The sequence below is a fragment of the Pyrus communis genome, chromosome 6, assembly GCF_041283825.1.
Source record: "Pyrus communis isolate YQ-2024b chromosome 6, ASM4128382v1, whole genome shotgun sequence".
In the NCBI taxonomy this organism is placed as follows: domain Eukaryota; kingdom Viridiplantae; phylum Streptophyta; class Magnoliopsida; order Rosales; family Rosaceae; genus Pyrus; species Pyrus communis.
The window spans coordinates 7167802-7186473 of record NC_142570.1 but is presented as its reverse complement, the minus strand read 5'-3'; the positions used below and the strand labels follow the sequence as shown (position 1 = coordinate 7186473).

Here is an 18672-nt window from a genome sequence, read left to right as displayed (position 1 = left end):
AAATCAGCAATCGAAAGGGGAAAACGAAAAAAAAGAAAGGTCCTCGTACAAAAAGTATTTCCAACCATCATATAAGTCGTATGGAAGAATTTTTTACAACCAATGACCAACTTTTATCCTCGAAAAAAAATATTTTTGCGAAGGTAGAATACCTTTTTCGACAGGATTTGACCCTTGCTAATAACGTTTTAGTAGTTGCAATTTTGATTCTTGAATAGTAGCCGGTGGCTGCAAATCTGCAATTCATGAAACAATTCATTTTGTTTGCAAAATAGTTTGAAACCGAATTAAAACGGTTTGGAATCGAACCAAATCAAAACCAAATAGTTTGATTCTATTTCGGTTTTAGCTTTAAAATCGCACCGAGTCGAACCTAAAAACATTTTTTCGGTTTCAGTCAAAGCTCCACCAAACCGAACCGTGCCCGCCATCCCTCTCTATCGTTCCTGAACTTCCTTCGCCGCAGCTCGTTGTTTCGCTCTTAGCCGGAAACAATGGAGATCTGCACAAAGGGCAGGTTACCTGGCCCTGATCGACCCAACTATCCAGACACTGCCTGTGAAACACATGATCACAGTTGCACGGTTCCCTCACATCATGGCTCCTCTCTATGCACTCCAAGCATATATTGCATTCTGTCTCCCGACTTTCAGGCTTTGTGTATTTGTCGAAAACTTGACCAAACTCTACTGCCGGAAACTTCCTCTTGATGTATTCTGTTAGAACATGGATCGGCACGGGAACTGCCGATGGGCACAGACGATCCAGCACAACAAAATGATTGTTAGTTTGTCGACGACGATATTCTTCCAACTCAGTCATCTCTTGGGAAGGTTTGAGCAGATCTAGATGGGAAAGTGCAACTATCAACAGGATCTTCAAGCAGTGGGCGACGACGAGCAGTGTCGTAAACCATTTCAGCACTTTAATACCAACCCAAAACGCCATGGGATATATATATATATATATGTATGTATGTATATATATGTATGTATGTATATATATGTATGTATGTATATATATGTATGTATATAAATCGAGAGGAATTGAAGGGTTTGTGTTGTCGAGATTGCAAAAGCACAAATGGGTGGATATATATAGAAAATTAAACAAGAGAGTGCAAAATGTACCTACCCTTTAAAATATCATTATAATTGAAGCCTTTAACATGTGGTAACAACAGTTCCCGCGTGAATAAGGTGTTTTGCTAGTTGGCATTTAAGAGCAGTTCCAGCGTGGAAATCCCCAGACAGTACATACTATTCACCTAGTGAATAGTAACTACTTTTAATGAATAGTAATAATCTTTTGCATCTCTACTGTTACACTCCAACACTCCAGATTGTGTCACGTGGCACAACGGTAACATTTCAGAATTTTAAATTTTTTTTTTTAATTTACATAGCCTAATCACGTGGACCGTTGATCTCAGATCCAACAGCTGAAATTAAATGAGGTTTTTAATTTTTTCTTTTTTTTACCTTTGAAAATCCAACGGTTTATAAAATATAGCCGTTAAAATCCACCGGACACGAGGAAGCCACGTGGCCTCCTCAACGATAAGAAATTTGAGTGGGCCGCGGGCCCCATTTATGAATTTATGTCTCTTGACGCCCGCCCACTCGCCTGACAGAAAAAAAAAATAAAAAAAGCGGCTGACGTCGCCCTGATGTCACACCCACTCTGGGTTCTCGGGCTGGTAAATCGTGCCAGGCCTGTCCCTCGAGCTGCCACATGTTGGACCAAATCCGTCGGGCTTTCTGGCCCTGTTCACCCCACTGTCCCCCGAGCAAGTGCTCCCACTGGAGCTGCTCTAAAAATTTGAAATCTCCATCATAACAGAGTCCGGAGGATTTCGAGAATTTGTGAATTGTGTCTGTTCAACGTATATTGTGCGGTCAAAAATTATTTTAAATATTTAAAAAAAAAATAAACATAAACAGTACTTGATAAAATTGACAGCATAATATACGATAAACGAACATAATTTACGAATCTCCAAAATTCTTACAAAAAAAAACCTGAAAAGAATCTGGATCCTACAATACTTTAGAATTTTATATTTTTATCTGTTTTAAAAAACTGACACGCTTTTCTTAAGTATTGTGATTGATGGAACATTTCGAATTTTTAAGTGCTAAGTAGGGAAAAAACCTTATTCACGCCGAACTGTTGTTATGCACTTGTAGGAAGCCTCAATTGTAATGATATTCTGAACGGTAAACTACATTATGCATTCAAGTTTGTGTAAATACAATTTTATAAAATATTTTTAAAATACTTCAATCTCATGCACTCTTCCTCCCCTTTGTCGTCAACGGATCGCCCAACACTTTTCCTCTTTGTGACAGTAATGACCTCTCATCCTCATTTTATTTTCATCTTTTTATTCTTCCGCTATTTCATAGTTAACTGGGGAAAGATGATTAGGTTTTTGAGTTATGGCATTGGGAGGAAGTTTATTCGATTGAATTTTTTCTCACGAATTGAATTTAACATAGAGAATGAATACCAGAAATCTTTTATGTCCAATCAAAGTAATTAAGCACCCAATACCCAACTCATATACTATTCCTCAATTCCTGTACAAACAAAAGAATGGATCTTCAGTTCAATTTGATTTTTGCTTAGGGTGGTAACTGGCAAAAGGGTTAGCTTAACCGATTGCAATTTTCTCACGGGTCAAAAATTATGACAGAGTATGAAAGCCATTATTTTTACTTTTATTTTCAACTTTGATCTTGATCATCAATCTTCAAACTTGGTATGCTTCACTTTGATTTATAAAGGTTTCTAACATTCAAATTTAAAAAGATAAGTAAGAACCGCGTTTTTTGAAAAATTCAAGTCTCGTGAATGAATATTACCTATTAAAGTTTGAAATTCAGTCACATGATACTGTATCAAAAAGATTTTTATACATTGTATAATGATCACTTTCACATCATCGTTTGGTAGTAAGGATAAGTAGGGTGCTCGAAATTGTACAATTATGGAAAATGTACAAAGAAAAGTGACTTGTACTGTTTTAGAAAGTCTGAGCTAGGCTTGTGGGCAAGAGCAATGAATTCTTACCTATTAAAATAAGTTGGTTACGGCAAGAAAAGCCAGTAACTTTTGTAGAAAATATACAAAGAAAAATTGCTTCTACAGAGTCTGTGGCTTGTGGGCAAGAGTTCATAAAAAACTACTCATCCCACAATGAATTCTAACCTATGAATGTAAGGATCCCTCTCCGTCGTCCCTGAATTTCTTCCACTGCAGCTCGTTGTTTCGCTCTTGGCCGGAAACGACAGGGCTCTGCACAAAGGGCAGGTGACCTGCCCTTGGTTGACCCAACCGTCTAAACACTATGTGAAACACATGATCACAGTTGCAGTTTTCACTCACCTCATGAATTCTCTCAAAGCACTCCAAGCATCTGCTGCAAACTGTCTCCTGATTATCATGCTTTGTATATTTTTCAAAAACTTGACCAAACCCTACTACTGGAAGACTCTTGATCTGTTAGTACATAGAGAGGCACCGGGGCTATCGCGTATTGCTTACATGATCACTCCATTCCTCGCCATATTGGACTATGACATTAAGTTCAAGTTAAGCTCAGTAAATATTATGGCCCATTTTGAACTTTGTTTATGTGTCACGGGCTACCCAGTGAGGTACTCTTGATTAAGAAAGCAAAAACATTCTTGAAGAATATATTCAAGAAACTACTTTCACAGTACGAGGCATGTCGGCAAGAAGTTACCAACAACGTCATTACTCATCCCACAGTAAATTCCAACAATCTAACCTATCAATGTAAGTTCCTTAAGCAAAGAAAAATTTAGAAATTTCGTAACAAAAATTCACAGGAAAATCAATTTTACACAGTCGAGACTTGGGGGCAAGAGTTCATAAAAACCTACTAAAGTAAGCTTCATCCCTCTCCGTCGTCCCTGAACTTCCTCCGCCGCAGCTCGTTATTTCGCTCTTGGCCGGAAACAACAGAGATCTGCACAAAGGGCAGGTTACCTGGCCCTGATTGACCCAACTATCCAGACACTCCCTGTGAAACAAATGATCACAGTTCCAAGGTTCCCTCACCTCATGGCTCCTCTCTATGCACTCCAAGCATATACTGCATCCTGTCTCCCGACTTTCATGCCTTGTGTATTTTTCGAAAACTTGATCAAACTTTATTACCGGAAGCTTCCTCTTGATGTATTCTGTTAGAACATGGATCGGGACGGGGACTGCCGACGGGGACAGACGATCCAGCAAAACAAAATGATTGTCAGTTTGTCGACGACGATACTCTTCCAACTCGGTCGTCTCTTGGGAAGGTTTGAGCAGACCTAGGTAGGAAAGTGCAACCATCAACAGGATCTTGAAGCAGTGGACGAGGACGAGCAGTGTCGTAAACCATTTAGGCATCTTAATACCAACACAAAATGCCATGGTATTGTATAAGTGGAGAGGAATTGAAGGGTTTGCGTTGTTGCAGATAGCAAAGCTGAAATGGGTGGATATATAAATATTGCAGGAAAAGTAATGAGAGGCAGATTCATCGTCCTCCATGCCTTTCTGTGATCATAATTAAATTACGTTAACATTTTATATTATTATTTATTTTTATTTTATTATTTTTATTAAAAAAATAATATAAAATATTAATATAACGGTAACCATCCGAAAAATGAACACGCAAAGAATCTGCCTCTAAAGTAATGAAGCCCCAATTATTTAGAGTTTTTTATTATTTTGTTTTGTGAAAAAATACACGCTATTCTAAAGGAATGAGAAGTATTGTGATTGATGGACAATTCGAATCTTTAATGAGAAGTATTTAGAGTTTTTTATCATTTTTTATTGAGACCCTCTCGTGCCCCATCTCTATCTTCCCCATTCTTTTCAATTTTTATCGTGGCCCTCTCTGTCCAGCCCCATCTCTTTTCCTTACCCCATAGCCACAGCCTTTTCAGTCACCACCAGCTGTCTCCCCTTGCTTTCTCTCCCTTCCCTACAAATTCCTTTCTTTTCATCCGTTCTTGATTTTGTATATGTTTAATTTAGGTCGGCACTGACACACGAGATTGAGTCGGGAATGAATCGAAGTGATTGTAGTCGTTGCCGACGAATGATCAAAATTGAAATTCCAAAGTCCTCATCTTCTTCCCTTCTGATTTTGGTCATGAAACCATAATCCCGCAGGCCATGAAACCTGCTAAATCTTCCTTTGACAGAGAGAGCAGAGACAGAGGTTGAAGGAAGAAGGAGATGAGGGTATATTGGGCAGAAAAAGTTGATTCCGGATGGATGCTTTTTTCGGGAGTCCGAATACCACATATTGTTTGGTAGTCCAATTCCGAGAAAATCAACAACCTGATTCCCCATTTTAGATGGGCTCTACCGACACTTTCATTCCCCCAGTGTTGGTAAACACCGGAATCCCTTAAAAGTAGTGCAATTCCCATTCCCTTCCTTCTATTCCCCTTACGTAAGCACACGTAAACATGCAAGTGTCAAGTAGCAAAACACCTCATTCTCGCCAGACTGTTGTTCTCAATTAAAATGATATTCTAAAATTATCATAATTTTTAAAATTAAAAAAAATGTTATTGGCACTTCAAAAATCTTATTCTACATCCCACAAGTGTATTTTTTTTTTTTTTTAAATATAGAAAGTTTAGAGTGTAGAACGAAAAATTTAGAGTGTCAATAACAATTTCCAAAATTAAAGTTAAGAAGATTGACTTTTTTAAACTAAATTTTGTAAAATATAGATATGGTTGTTGATATTTAAATTATTATTTAAGTACGAATTAATACTTTTATTTTTTATTAATAACATATCATATAATTTATAAATTTAATTTAAAAAATTTAGTCTAGTAACATTACCTAATTAATAAAAACATTCGAATTTTTATGTACATCACCAGCTGCCGACATCCTCATTTAGAACTGAATTATGTGGAGTTGTGGATAAACAAATGTTTTGAGTCAAACATAGTGTGAAGGGTACAGATGGTCGAAAATAGTTCAAAAATCGTCTTCAACCAAAGGCTATGCCAGATGGCTCGTGGAATCTGAGAGGGCCTCACGGAATCCGAAAGGGCTAGAGGATAACCGACAAGAATCCTTAAGCTAAAATTCAAATGCAACGGCTAGCTGACGTCAGCTAGCCGTTGCATTTGATTTTTATTTTTTATTTTTACAGTTTTATTATTATTTTTTTTTTACAAAATTTTTTCTATAACTTCTATTTCACAAAATTTGTTTCATATTTTTTTCCTATAACTTCCTAAGCCATTATACAACATTAAATTAAATTAAGTAACATTAAACAACATTAAACAATATGAAACAACATTAAATAACATTAACCAACATACAAATTATACAACATAAAAAAAAAACATTTAACAACATTAAACGTAAACAATATTTTTAAAAACATTTAACAACATAAAACTTAAACGCATATGTCATGCTGATGTCACTAGCCGTTGGATTTGAATTTAAGTTGTAATTTTTAAATAATAAATTATGTTTGGCCCTATGACCCTTTGGCCCTCGGTTGGAGACGGTTTTTTGTGATAGGGCTAAAACGAGCCCTCTGACCCTTTGACCATCAGTTGGAGACGAAGGCAAATATGACAGTGTACTGTTCATTAAAATATTAATTTTTTGAAGGATCAGAAGGCTAAAACGGGCCATCTGGCCAGCCTTTGGTTAGAGTTGGCCTAAGATTTGTGTCATTTTCTAGGCCACCTATTGGATGACACTATTTTGCGTAGGAATCCAATTTATGTGTGTATGAAAAAGTGCAGAGCACCTCTCCCCAATTTTGCTTCTTCAACGGTGGTGTATTTAGACCGTGGGGTCAATATCATACCAACAGGATCCTCTTTGGATTTCTTAGGTGAGGATTCTGAAAATTTGTTCTATCGTATATTGTGTGGTTAGTTTTTGTCAGATACTATTTGTGTTTAATTTTAAATAAAAATATTTAAAATAATTTTTAACTGCACAATATATGATAAACAGATATAATTTATTGATCTCTGTAATCATCATAAAAAGGATGTGGCGAAGATCCGAATTCAATATCATATACCATATCATATCATTCGTCCTTCACGAAACAAGAGTTGACATTTTTTGAAATATTAGAAAAATACTTTCATTTCGACAAGAAAAAAAACATCTCTTTGGCTTGTTAATTGACAAATGGAAGCATCATCCACGTTAGTAGTTGCATCATTGTGGGGAGGCAAGAAATGATGGCCACAACGAAAAGAAAGGTCATGCAAAGAGTGAAGTAAGGAGTTGATTTTTTTTAACCTTTCAAAGACTAACCAAAATTCTATATCCGGATTGTTCTAATTGCAATTGACTTTGCCTTACGATATATTGCCGTTGGGATAGGTGGGAATCGGAATGGTTATTTTTTAGATCAAAAGAAAAGTTACAATGAAAAAATTCCTTGCGCAAGAAGAATGGTTATTTAACAATCTCATATTTACTTTCATCTCTAAACTTTTATATTAATTTCTCCCCTTTTTTAACTTAATTTCTCGTTGCCAGTGGTATTTTTGCCAAGTCTATTTTCTTTGCAAATTTAAGGATATAGTGGTCTTGTAATACAGAAAAAAAAATCAAATTTATTTGAAAAGGAGAAGTGCTTGGCTCCTTAATGTTAAGGAGGAGTTCATCCTCAAAATACGTTGTGGCCCATTCGTAAAATTTCGTGTGTATAATCGAAACTTATCATATTATATTATATATCACTATGTAAAAATCATCTCTGTAAAAAATCAATCAAAACTAAAATTGTTTATCAATCTTTGAGGAGTTCCGATCAGAAGCACAGTTATTGTGAATGTCACGATGTATTTTAAGGAGTTTCTTCTCAATCTTTGAGGAGCCAAGTAATTATCCTTAGCAAATTCATTTTCTTTTTTTTTTTTGGATGAAATTCTTATTTTATCCCTTAACTTAACAAAAAAAGGTTAATGAAATTAACGAAAATGACTACTAGTGCAACAGACGACATAATTTGAGGACAGGAGAAATATTAATAAAGTTCAAGAATTAAAACTAAACTCGTGATATAAATCAGGAATCTTTGGTACAATTTAGCTTACATGTTATTATCTAAGAATATGGGTTTTCTTATCTTTGTGCATTTAGGTTAGTTTTTTCAGAACAATACAAGAAAAGGGTCATTGTTGATCGTGACTGGTGTAAAGCCAAAGTAGTAGCACGCCTAAGAAACCAATTATTAGTGCATGTCCTGAATAAGGACGGTCTCCCTTGTCCTCTTTAATTTTGTTGTGGTAGTGATGGGGTTGACACCCTTGCACATGGTGCAGTGTATCCAGCCTTTGTACCCCCATCACTGCTCTGTGTTTGCTTTCCCTGGTTGTTGCCTTCTTGTAGGCCTCCTTGTCCCTTTGGCTTCGGCCCTGGAATTGCCCTTTCTAGTTCTCCAAAAAAAAAAAAAAAAAGAAACCAATTATTGGTTTATGGTTTATTAAATTAATAGCTGAAGAAAGTGACATATGAACAAATGCATTGTCTATGATTACAAATTATTGGTGACAGGTATGGCATTGCCTGCACCTAAACCATGTGCATTTTCTATGATTACAATGTCCAAACTATAAAGAATGCGGCTTTTGGAATAGATACGGTGATAATTTTTTTTTACAATTAAGGTTATTGATAGAATATAATTAGTTTATACTGAAAATTTAACTTTAACCCCTTAAGTTCAATTTTTTTCATATAAAATCCGACATAATCTTTTTACTTAAAAAAAAAAAAACTCAGTGATTAGGATCAACCTAAGTGAATTCATTAATTACATATTACTTTACACATTTTATATTTTTTAGATGCCTAAAATACCCATATTGCATATTTGACGTGCACAATTAATTATATACAGATTGTAAGGAGAGAGTTAATGATTTCGCAAAAAGAAAAATAAGACATTAATGTTAAAAAAATTATTGCATAATAATACCAAATATGAGAATTGTTGGCTTAATTCTATGTGTGACATCCCACGTCGCCCAGGGGAGTGATCCTTAAATGTATATTCCCATCTCTACCGAGCACGAGGCCTTTTGGGAGCTCACTGGCTTCGGGTTCCCTAGGAACTCTGAAGTTAAGCGAGAAAGGGGCTAGAACAATCCCATGATGGGTGACCCACTGGGAAGTTGCCCGTGAGTTCCCAAAAACAAAACCGTGAGGGAATGGTAAGCCAAAAGCGGACAATATCGTGCTACGGTGGTGGAGTGGGCCCGGGAAGTGATCCGCCCCGGGCCGGGATGTGACACTATGTATCTGCCATTATGAGTTCATATATATTTTTACAAAAAAAAAAAAAAAAAACCCTAATATATGTAATAATACATAAAATAAAAAAAATAAATAAAAAGTGTGTGTGTGTGTTTATATAATTAGACCATATTAATTTACCTGCCTACTATTTGAAATGTTCATTTCCAATGATGCAAAATATTGTATACCAACAACAAAATATTGCAAAAACTTAGGAATTGGATCATGCTTTTGATTTTATCTTTTTACCTACAAACAATCATATACATATTACTTTATATATTTTTACCAAAAAAACGTCCCTAATTGGCTATATATGTAATAATACATGAAAAATAATTTACCTACCATGTATACAAAACTGTTATTTGAATCAAAATATATAATCTAGGTTTTCTCAAAAAAAAAAAAAATATATATATATATATATATATAATCTAGGTGTAGTATATATATATTTTTTATATAATTGGAACAAATTAATTTACCTACCTATAAATTAATTTTCAATAATTTACCTACAAAAAAATTATACCCCATGTGTAATACAATATATTTTTTTCACTAATACATGGAGAATAATTTACCCATAACAAGAAGAAATGTAATTTGATGTATTATATTGAAAAATATTATGTCATACCTACATTTATACAACAATAAAACGTGAATAATATATGTAACAATACATGAAAAATAATTTACCTACAAATTAGAGAAGTGTTATTTGATTCAAAATATATAATATGGATTTAGTATAAATTTTTTTTAATAATTGGAACAAATTAATTTACTTCCCAATTAATACAAAATATATATATCACAAAAAAGGTAAATTTTTGGTATGATATGAATACAATTAATGCAATACAACAATTTATACTTTTTATTTTACTTTTTCTACAACTTTTAATTTGGAATAAATTTAGGGATTTGGGAAAGTGGCATATGTGACAATCCGTTCATAATTTTACGATTTTATAAATTTCAAAAGAGTAATTTTATGAAAATACCCTTAGAGCAAAGATGTTGATTTTCGTTGGCCGTCTTTTCATGCCGTGTACAAACTACTATCTTAGTGTATTTTCAAAGTACTCAATTTGAGTACAAGCGGAATTCAATTTACAGCCACGATACGACGAAGATTCTATGAACTTACGAAGTTCAACAAGGATATTTTGATAAATTCATGATCCTCCACAAACACCCTTTTATTATTTTATTAATTTTTCTGTGTAAGATTTCTCCATGATGGGATCCACCCACGTGGGTCTCATATCACCCTTGTCCCGGTATCCCTTCTCTCTTTCTGACTCTTTTTTATTTTTTAATTTTTGGGACCACTCTCTTGCTGCCATGTGTTTTCGCTCAAGCACTCTGAGCTCTCTCCCCTTTCCCGACTTCTCTTTCTTTTCTCTCTGCAACTACCGGCGCTGAGGCCGTCCACCCACTCACCGTATTCTTTGGCGAGCCACACCACCATCACCACACTGTCACCACTCCGGCGAGATGGCCACCGTGACTGCTACGTTCGGAGACTCTCTAACTCTCCCGACGAGCTTTCTCTCTCTCTCAGACTCCTCCCTTGCTGCAACACCGGGACCACCACCTCCGGTCTTACTCGCCATTCCGGCGAGCATCGTCACCAACGATCACCACCTAAATTAAAAAAAACAAAAAAAAAAACCCTTCCTAGTCACGATTCCAAACCAGGCAGAGTCCCTTCTTCCCCCTTCTTTCTCTGCACAGTGGCACCGCCACTGTTCAAGAATCTCTCTGGCGATTTCTCGCAATTTCCGGCGAGGGTAAGCTTCGAAAACTCTTTAAACCTTCTTCGATCACGTTCTAGAATACGATTAGGTTAACTTTGTGATGTTTTGGTGACGTTTTGCTACGGAAATTGTGCGGGGGGAAGTTCCCCAGTCTCCGATGAGGAAACCGGGCCTTTTGCAGGCTTTTTCCGGCTAGATCAGGCCACGGCAAGGGACCACAATGGTATAATTCAAATTCCTACCCTCTTAACTTCATTTTGGTAATTAAATGGTAAATTATGGTTAAGTTTTGGAGCTCTATTTTGCTGTCCAGAATCTGGCGACCCGCCGGAGAAGAAGAAGAAGAAGAAGGAAAAAAAAAAAAAGAAAAAAAAGAAAAAAAAATAAGGGCTTCAGCCAAACTCGGCCCAAATCATAAACCCAACCCTTTGGGCCTTTGTCCCAGGCCGACCCGTTTCAGACTTGGGCTCAGGATATTTTCTGGAATATTCTTGGAATATTCTCTGAAATATTCTTGGAATATTAGGTGACCTTTTCAGAAAATTTTCGGAAACCCTCCTAAGAAAATTTTGATGTTCCGAGTTCATTTTTGACATCCATTTAGTGAAATTCCAAAGTTTTAACTTGGTTGACCATCAGGGTGTATCAGTTGACTTTTTAGGGTTCGTCGTTGATTTTCTCATTAACTTTTTACAAAATCTGTCAAGGACTCAGCGTATTTCTACGTCTTGACTTCAAATTTGCACTTTGCTTTCCCAAATTTAATTGTTTTAATGGAGTTTTACTAATGGGTCCTAATATTGTGCTTAAATGCGATTATTATCGGTGACTTCAGCTATTCTAGTTCGAACGGGTTTGACTCGACGACATGATCTGTGAGTGGGTCTTTTTCTTTTTATACTGTGTGTGTGTGTGTTTGTGTGTGTGATTGATAATTTCCATTTCTGCATTTGAAAAAGAATTTCCTACGTATGCCTGGATTAGACTAAAGTTTATAAGAATTAACGAAAAGACAGAATTTGTGAAATATGCTACATCATACAGGATGCACAGGTGTGCTTATAATCTTTGATGCCATGATTATATCTACGGCTATGACTGTTAGTATGTTGATTAGAACTATCGAATCACTATGGCATGCGTATATTTATGTAGTTTGCTCATCATTACGGCACCTTGGTGTTGGTGCTCTCCCAGGACTAGGGAATGCTCGCCCTTATGGAGCTACTCGTGTAATGCTTCTGGTTGAGAGCCATCATGGAGCATATTCAAAGCACTTGCTGACTTTCTTCTGTCGTTGATGTTCCTACAATGATTTAAAGATAATACTGCCTATATCGACCAGATAAAAAGGGATACATCGAATAAGACAACACCAATCATATTGTGCATAAATTCTTCTTTTCAAATCAGCAACAAGAGCATCAAAAAATTAAAGTCAAGCAAATCTATTCCCAAGACAACCTAGCCAACTTCTTTACAAAGTCACTGCCGAAGTATACTTTCTAGAAACTTGTTCAAAGAATTGCTATGTGTAAGTTGTCTGATTTGAATTGTTTGTAGTTCTCATTTGGAAGTTTTGTCAAACTTAAGAGGAGTTTCCAAAAATGTACTCACTTGGTCTTAATGTACTATTTTCCCTACGATTAGGAGTATTTTTCCATTTAGGTTCTTGCTAGCTGATGAGGTTTTAACGAGGTACTCATTCGGGGCTGGTCATACCTCTGTGTACATTCTACATGCGTCCTAAAGGCGTTTATTTTGAACTTCATGCATATTTTTTTTTTCTCTTTAGATGATGAGTTTTTATTCTACACTGGTTTCACCATAGTAAGGTTTTGTGAGTTCTACTACTTATACATTCTTATTTGTTTTGAGCTTGCATTCGCTCGTTATGCTGACAACTTCATCAATTGTTCTTACTTTCATCACTAAAGAGTTGGCAAGACATTTTGTTTGAGCATTTACACACTCAGGGGGAGTGGGTTGGTCTCCTAATTTAATTAAAAATGTGATTGTGTAAATCCTTATGGAATTTTATAGTATCTTTTAGATAGTGTCCTAACTAAGATGTATTACATAAAAGGTAAGGACTCTCAATTTCTTACTACTGTAATTAAAGACACAATGAAGTGAGATAATACACATCTCAAAATTCACTAATTCTCTCTTCTCTCTTCTCTCTCTTCCCACCACACCCTCTCTTTCTCCCTCTATATTCTTTAGTTAAATAGGCCTACAACACTACCTTAATGAACTATGTCCCTTTTAGGAGAAATTCATGGACACTCTTGTATTGATTACATTATTGTGCCTTGTTTGGCGAACTGGTTAAAACATGACAAATACTAATGACATGGAAACTTGATTCATTAAAATGGACAAGTGGCCAACTTATACGGGATGAGACTTAATTCCAATCTTGTCTTAACCTGCACACCAAATTGAGTGTTTGGTATAAAAGAATCATATTGGAACGGAAAATATAGTAAAGATGTTATTTTCATTGTATGTTGAAGAAAGAAATAAAAAAATTACGATTAACTTGGAAGGAGGAGGAGATGGATTAGTAAAGAAGAAACTTTTCCATTGCTATTACAGCGGGCTAATTCGACCTCGTGACATAACTCATCCAACTACTTTAATCTTGTTATCACCAAACAATTGATTAGATTAGTGTTGTTCTCTCCAATCTAATGCACTTCACTACAATCCAATCCTAGTCACCAAGCATACCCTCTAGCATATCTCCAAGCTTAAGCCAGCTTTTAAATGATTTATATCTCGACGATCAAATGATAATTGATAGTTGAAGTTTCATTTAGGCGCATCATAAGGTGGCCCGTTTAACTCAATTTGCTCACCTCAGGCTGGGCCATGAACAGATTGCAATCGTAAATCCCAGCCCAAAACGTATTTAACCGTTAAACTGCCACCCGCTAAAACCAGCAAGCAACTACTCTGCTCCCTACGACGTCGTTTGCTCTGCGTTGTAGCGATTGCGGTCGTCTCTTGGAAGATAGGAGTCCACTGGGTTTTATCCAAAACTTTGCCTCCCTTCCTGAGACTCTACTCAGTGAACTCAAACCTCTCCCATGGCGTCCTTCGTGTCTACCTACCACCACGTCCTCTCCCCTCTCTCTTCTCAGAAGACCAACGGCCGCGACAATGTGAAGACTCAACTCTCTTCCTCCCTCTGGGGCTCGCCGATAAGCATAAGCAGCATGTTCTCCTCCAACCCCACCACCTCCCTCCAATTCCAGACCCGGCGGCGCCTCAGCGTTACCGCCATGGCTCCGCCGAAAGCCAAGCCCGGCGGGAAAGCCAAAAAGGGTATTTCAAATTCCCTATTCGTTTCGTCTCCGACGAATTTGAGTTCGTTTCGTTGATGGGTTTTCGGTTTTGCAGTGATTGGAATGATAAAGCTGGCGTTGGAGGCCGGGAAGGCGACTCCGGCTCCGCCGGTTGGGCCGGCGCTGGGTTCGAAGGGTGTAAATATCATGGCTTTTTGTAAGGATTACAATGCCAGGACGGCGGACAAGCCCGGCTATGTCATTCCAGTTGAAATTACCGTCTATGATGTTAGTCTGTGTTACGAATTTGGTATAATTGTTCAAAATATTTGGTTACTTTTTGCAAGATTGCGACTTTGTTATCATATTTTTTGATGGCAGGATAAGAGTTTTACTTTCATTTTGAAGACCCCACCTGCTTCGGTTTTGCTTCTTAAGGCTGCAGGTATGGTTGTTTTCTGTTCTATCATTGTGCCCTCTATCTGTTTGATGTGTTGCTCATGCATTGGCATTTCGTTGTACCGGAAGATATGTTACCGTGTTTATTTTGTAATTGCTGCTGCTCAATCAGTGGATAAATGCAGATGTTCTTGTGATAAGCTTTGTTTGTATTTCGTGCTCTCAAGTTGTTTCAAGAATATTATATCTTATCAATAAACAAAAACATGAAAAATGAGGGAAAGTAGTGGAATGAAAATTGGTGTTATGTTTTCATGGCTGGCTGGCCGTATTTATTGCCAAATAGGTATTCATGTATTTGTTTTGATGTGTTAAAAGTTGGAAGCATTTTGAATTACATGAAGAAAATGAAGAAAATTTGATCAATGTGAGGAATGTGGAGTTTGCCTTTATGATATGGCCATTGAGTTTTCATCTGGCAATTAGTTCGGAATAGTATCTCATTCGATTGAACCATAAACTTGAGCAGCTACCATAATTTCCAGAGTGAAGATTAGATGAAGTTGACCTATTAATTGGTTTTGATTATATCTGTCTCAGCCACTGGTTTGAGAACTATCCCTATTCTCGACTGGTTGAAATAGTTCGGCTTGTTTATTATAGTACATAAGTTCTCTGTGTAGGACGCTCATTCTTTATTTAAGAACCCACAATATCAACATAGTATTAACAATGTCCCAATATCATTGTCACCTCATCGATGTTCATCGTAGGACCAGTCACATAACAATATTGCCCTCATTAAAAGCTCTTCCTTGCCTGAATTTGGTTACCATAATGATGCAATACTTGTTTATCAATGCTGTGGATGATATATAGGAGCGGAGAAAGGTTCAAAAGACCCGAAGATGGAGAAAGTGGGAAAGGTCACCATTGATCAGCTGCGAACAATTGCGCAAGAAAAGCTGCCGGACTTGAATTGCACGACAATAGAATCCGCAATGAGAATCATAGCAGGCACTGCAGCTAATATGGGGATCGATGTCGATCCTCCTGTTCTAGAACCCAAAAAGAAGGAAGCTCTGTTGTAATTCTGCTGCCAACATTTTGTATCCTCGATTAGGCTTTGTTTCTTAAATCATATATTGTAAGATTCTACAGGACTGATGGAAGTCAGCATGTAAAAACTCTCACCTCCAGTTTTCGTTATTGGTTATAAAATTCTAATTCTTCATCCTTTTATTCCATATTGCTGTGGTTTCTTTTCTCTTGACCTCTTTTTACCGTATTTTTGGGTCCCTCCGGGTCCATTGTAGCGGTTGTTGGAAGATAAAGCGAAAGCTGACTTCTACTTCAAGCAACCTGAGATCAACTGGGAATTGAGATCCTTTCCTGATCTCTGTTTCTGGAGTCCAAGGGTTAGGAGATCCGGGCCGTTGAAGAGAGAGATTCGAACTTTTGATTTGTGTAAGGTGGGCCATGGGTTAATGAGGGCAGGACTTAAAATGAGTGATTCAGATCCTCTGGTCCTTGGGTTGAGTTTTTACAATTCAAGCACTCTGTAACCTAGTTGATGGTAATTATCTGGTTATCAAGAAATTGAACTTGAAATTTCTTTCAACATTGAGAAGAGAAGTGTTAGGAACCATCACAGAGTGACCCAGTGGTTGGAGATGAATTCCAGGTTCGTATTCCACATGACAAGTCCTGAATTCAATTCTTGACACTGGTGAATTGCACAATGCTGACAAGGCAAGGTCGAATTGTTTCCAACCCCCATAATAGTGGCCGTGACGAAGTCACCGGCTGGTCTGGTCCCCTTTTTAAGAGAAAAGAAATGTCGGTGGACCTTATAAATACAAACGATATTTTACACTAAAAAGAGAAAGACCAAACCGAAATGTACTAAGCAACCTTAACGACCAATCGACCTTTTTGGTATTATTCGGCTTCATTATTTGGATTTGGAATCTGGATTTATAAATTGAATAAGACTCGGTGGAATATGGGTGTTGTCCACCAGTTTGTTTTCTGCCCTGCTTCGTAATGGAGTAGGATTCTCTTATTATTTTTTTTTTTTTCTTCTCTCTTTTTCTATTTGAATGATCACGGTTAAATCACGTCAACATCTTATATTAATTTTCTATAAAAAGAGAAAAACAAAATATAAAATATAAAAAGAAGGTAGGAAAGAGGATGAAAAGATTAGATAAGAGAATCCTAATCCCTTTATAATTGTCCATGCCAGGTCTGATTTCCCCTTTTTTGTGTGTGCGTAGCGTTTAATAATTGTGCCATTGACCAAACAAGAAAATTGACATTTGAAAAAATGGACTATTCATCCGCATGCTGTGGAAGATAACATTGCTGATAACCAACTCAAAGCGCTATTTCTTCATAAATTCATTTACTTTTTTAGGATTATACTTTAGTGCTGATTTATGCACTTTATCCACACTATACTTTTCGTTTTTTAAAGTACTAATTACAGTAGAACTTTGATAATTTAATAACTGATAAATTAATAATGCGAACTCAAAGTTAAGATGTTGAAGATGTTTTTGCATTTTTTTTAGAATTTTCTGAAGGGAATTATTATTAGCACTTTCAAAATCTCATTTTACGTTCTTAAAGTGTATTTTTCTTTCTAATTATAGAAAGATTGGAGTGAAATGAGATTTTTGAAGTGCCAATAACAATTCCTGTGACATCCCACATTGCCCAGGGGAGTGATCCTTAAATGTATATTCTCATCCCTACCTAGCACGAGGCCTTTTGGGAGCTCACTGGCTTCGGGTTCCATGAGAACTCCGAAGTTAAGCGAGTAGTGCGCGAGAGCAATCCCAGGATGAGTGACCCATCGGGAAGTTCTCGTGTGAGTTCCCAGAAACAAAACCGTGAGGGCGTGGTCGGGGCCCAAAGCGGACAATATCGTGCTACGGTGGTGGAGCGGGCCCGGGATGTGGTGGGGGCCCGGCCCGGGATGTGAAAATTTGGTATCAGAGCCTAACCCTGGTCGCGTGTGTGCCGACGAGGACGTCGGGCCCCTAAGGGGGGGTGGATTGTGACATCCCACATCGCCCAGAGGAGTGATCCTTAAATGTATATTCTCATCCCTACCTAGCACGAAGCCTTTTGGGAGCTCACTGGCTTCGGGTTCCATGGGAACTCCGAAGTTAAGCGAGTAGCGCGCGAGAGCAATCCTAGGATGGGTGACCCATCGGGAAGTTCTCGTGTGAGTTCCCAGAAACAAAACCGTGAGGGCGTGGTCGGGGCCCAAAGACGACAATATCGTGCTACGGTGGTGGAGCGGGCCCGGGATGTGGTGGGGGCTCGGGCCGGGATGTGACAATTCCCTTTCTGAAAAGCCTATTGTTTCATAACAAAGTCGCATAAGAAGGCGTTCTGTCAGAACTAAATTGTGTAACAAGGATGAATAATCGATGAATTTATCAAATTTTTACTTAATATGACTAAAGCGCAATGAAAATGTTGCTCATTTTTTACTGAAAGGTCACAAGTCCAAGTCGTAAAAATAGCATATTTGCAAAACAAGAGTAAGCTGTATATGATAAACGTTCCCCTTTTGTTCTTCACATAATTCAAATGGTTGTATTCCCACTGGTCCTGCAAAAAACGAAAATCGACAATATTGTTAGAAGATTCACAGAAAACCTCCACAATCATCTAGTTTGGGACCAAGGTGCAATTATCTTCTCTCCTCTTCTATGTTGTGCGGGGGAGACGATATGTTGGGTATCATTCGATTGAATATATGCACAAAAAAAAGATACCATACACACGCATGTATGTGTTTCAAAAATTAAGAGAGAAAAAAAATGCATATGTTGCATTTTAGTTTGTATAAA

At 37.1% G+C, this 18672-nt stretch overlaps 2 protein-coding genes across 2 annotated transcripts; one reads left to right on the top strand and one right to left on the bottom strand.

Moving 5' to 3' along the window:
• Positions 1–3672: 3672 nt before the first annotated feature.
• Positions 3673–4558, bottom strand: LOC137710112 (putative E3 ubiquitin-protein ligase RHA1A). Its single transcript, XM_068449067.2, has one exon. It carries the CDS (start codon positions 4441–4443, stop codon positions 3898–3900), a length of 546 nt encoding a protein of 181 aa, XP_068305168.1. The 5' UTR covers positions 4444–4558; the 3' UTR covers positions 3673–3897.
• Positions 4559–14038: 9480 nt separating this feature from the next.
• LOC137710655 (large ribosomal subunit protein uL11c) lies at positions 14039–16045 on the top strand. Its single transcript, XM_068449739.2, has 4 exons — positions 14039–14444; positions 14520–14692; positions 14786–14849; positions 15683–16045. The coding sequence occupies exons 1-4, from the start codon at positions 14207–14209 to the stop codon at positions 15892–15894; spliced, it is 687 nt and encodes a 228-aa protein (XP_068305840.1). The 5' UTR covers positions 14039–14206; the 3' UTR covers positions 15895–16045.
• The last annotated feature ends 2627 nt before the right edge of the window (positions 16046–18672 follow it).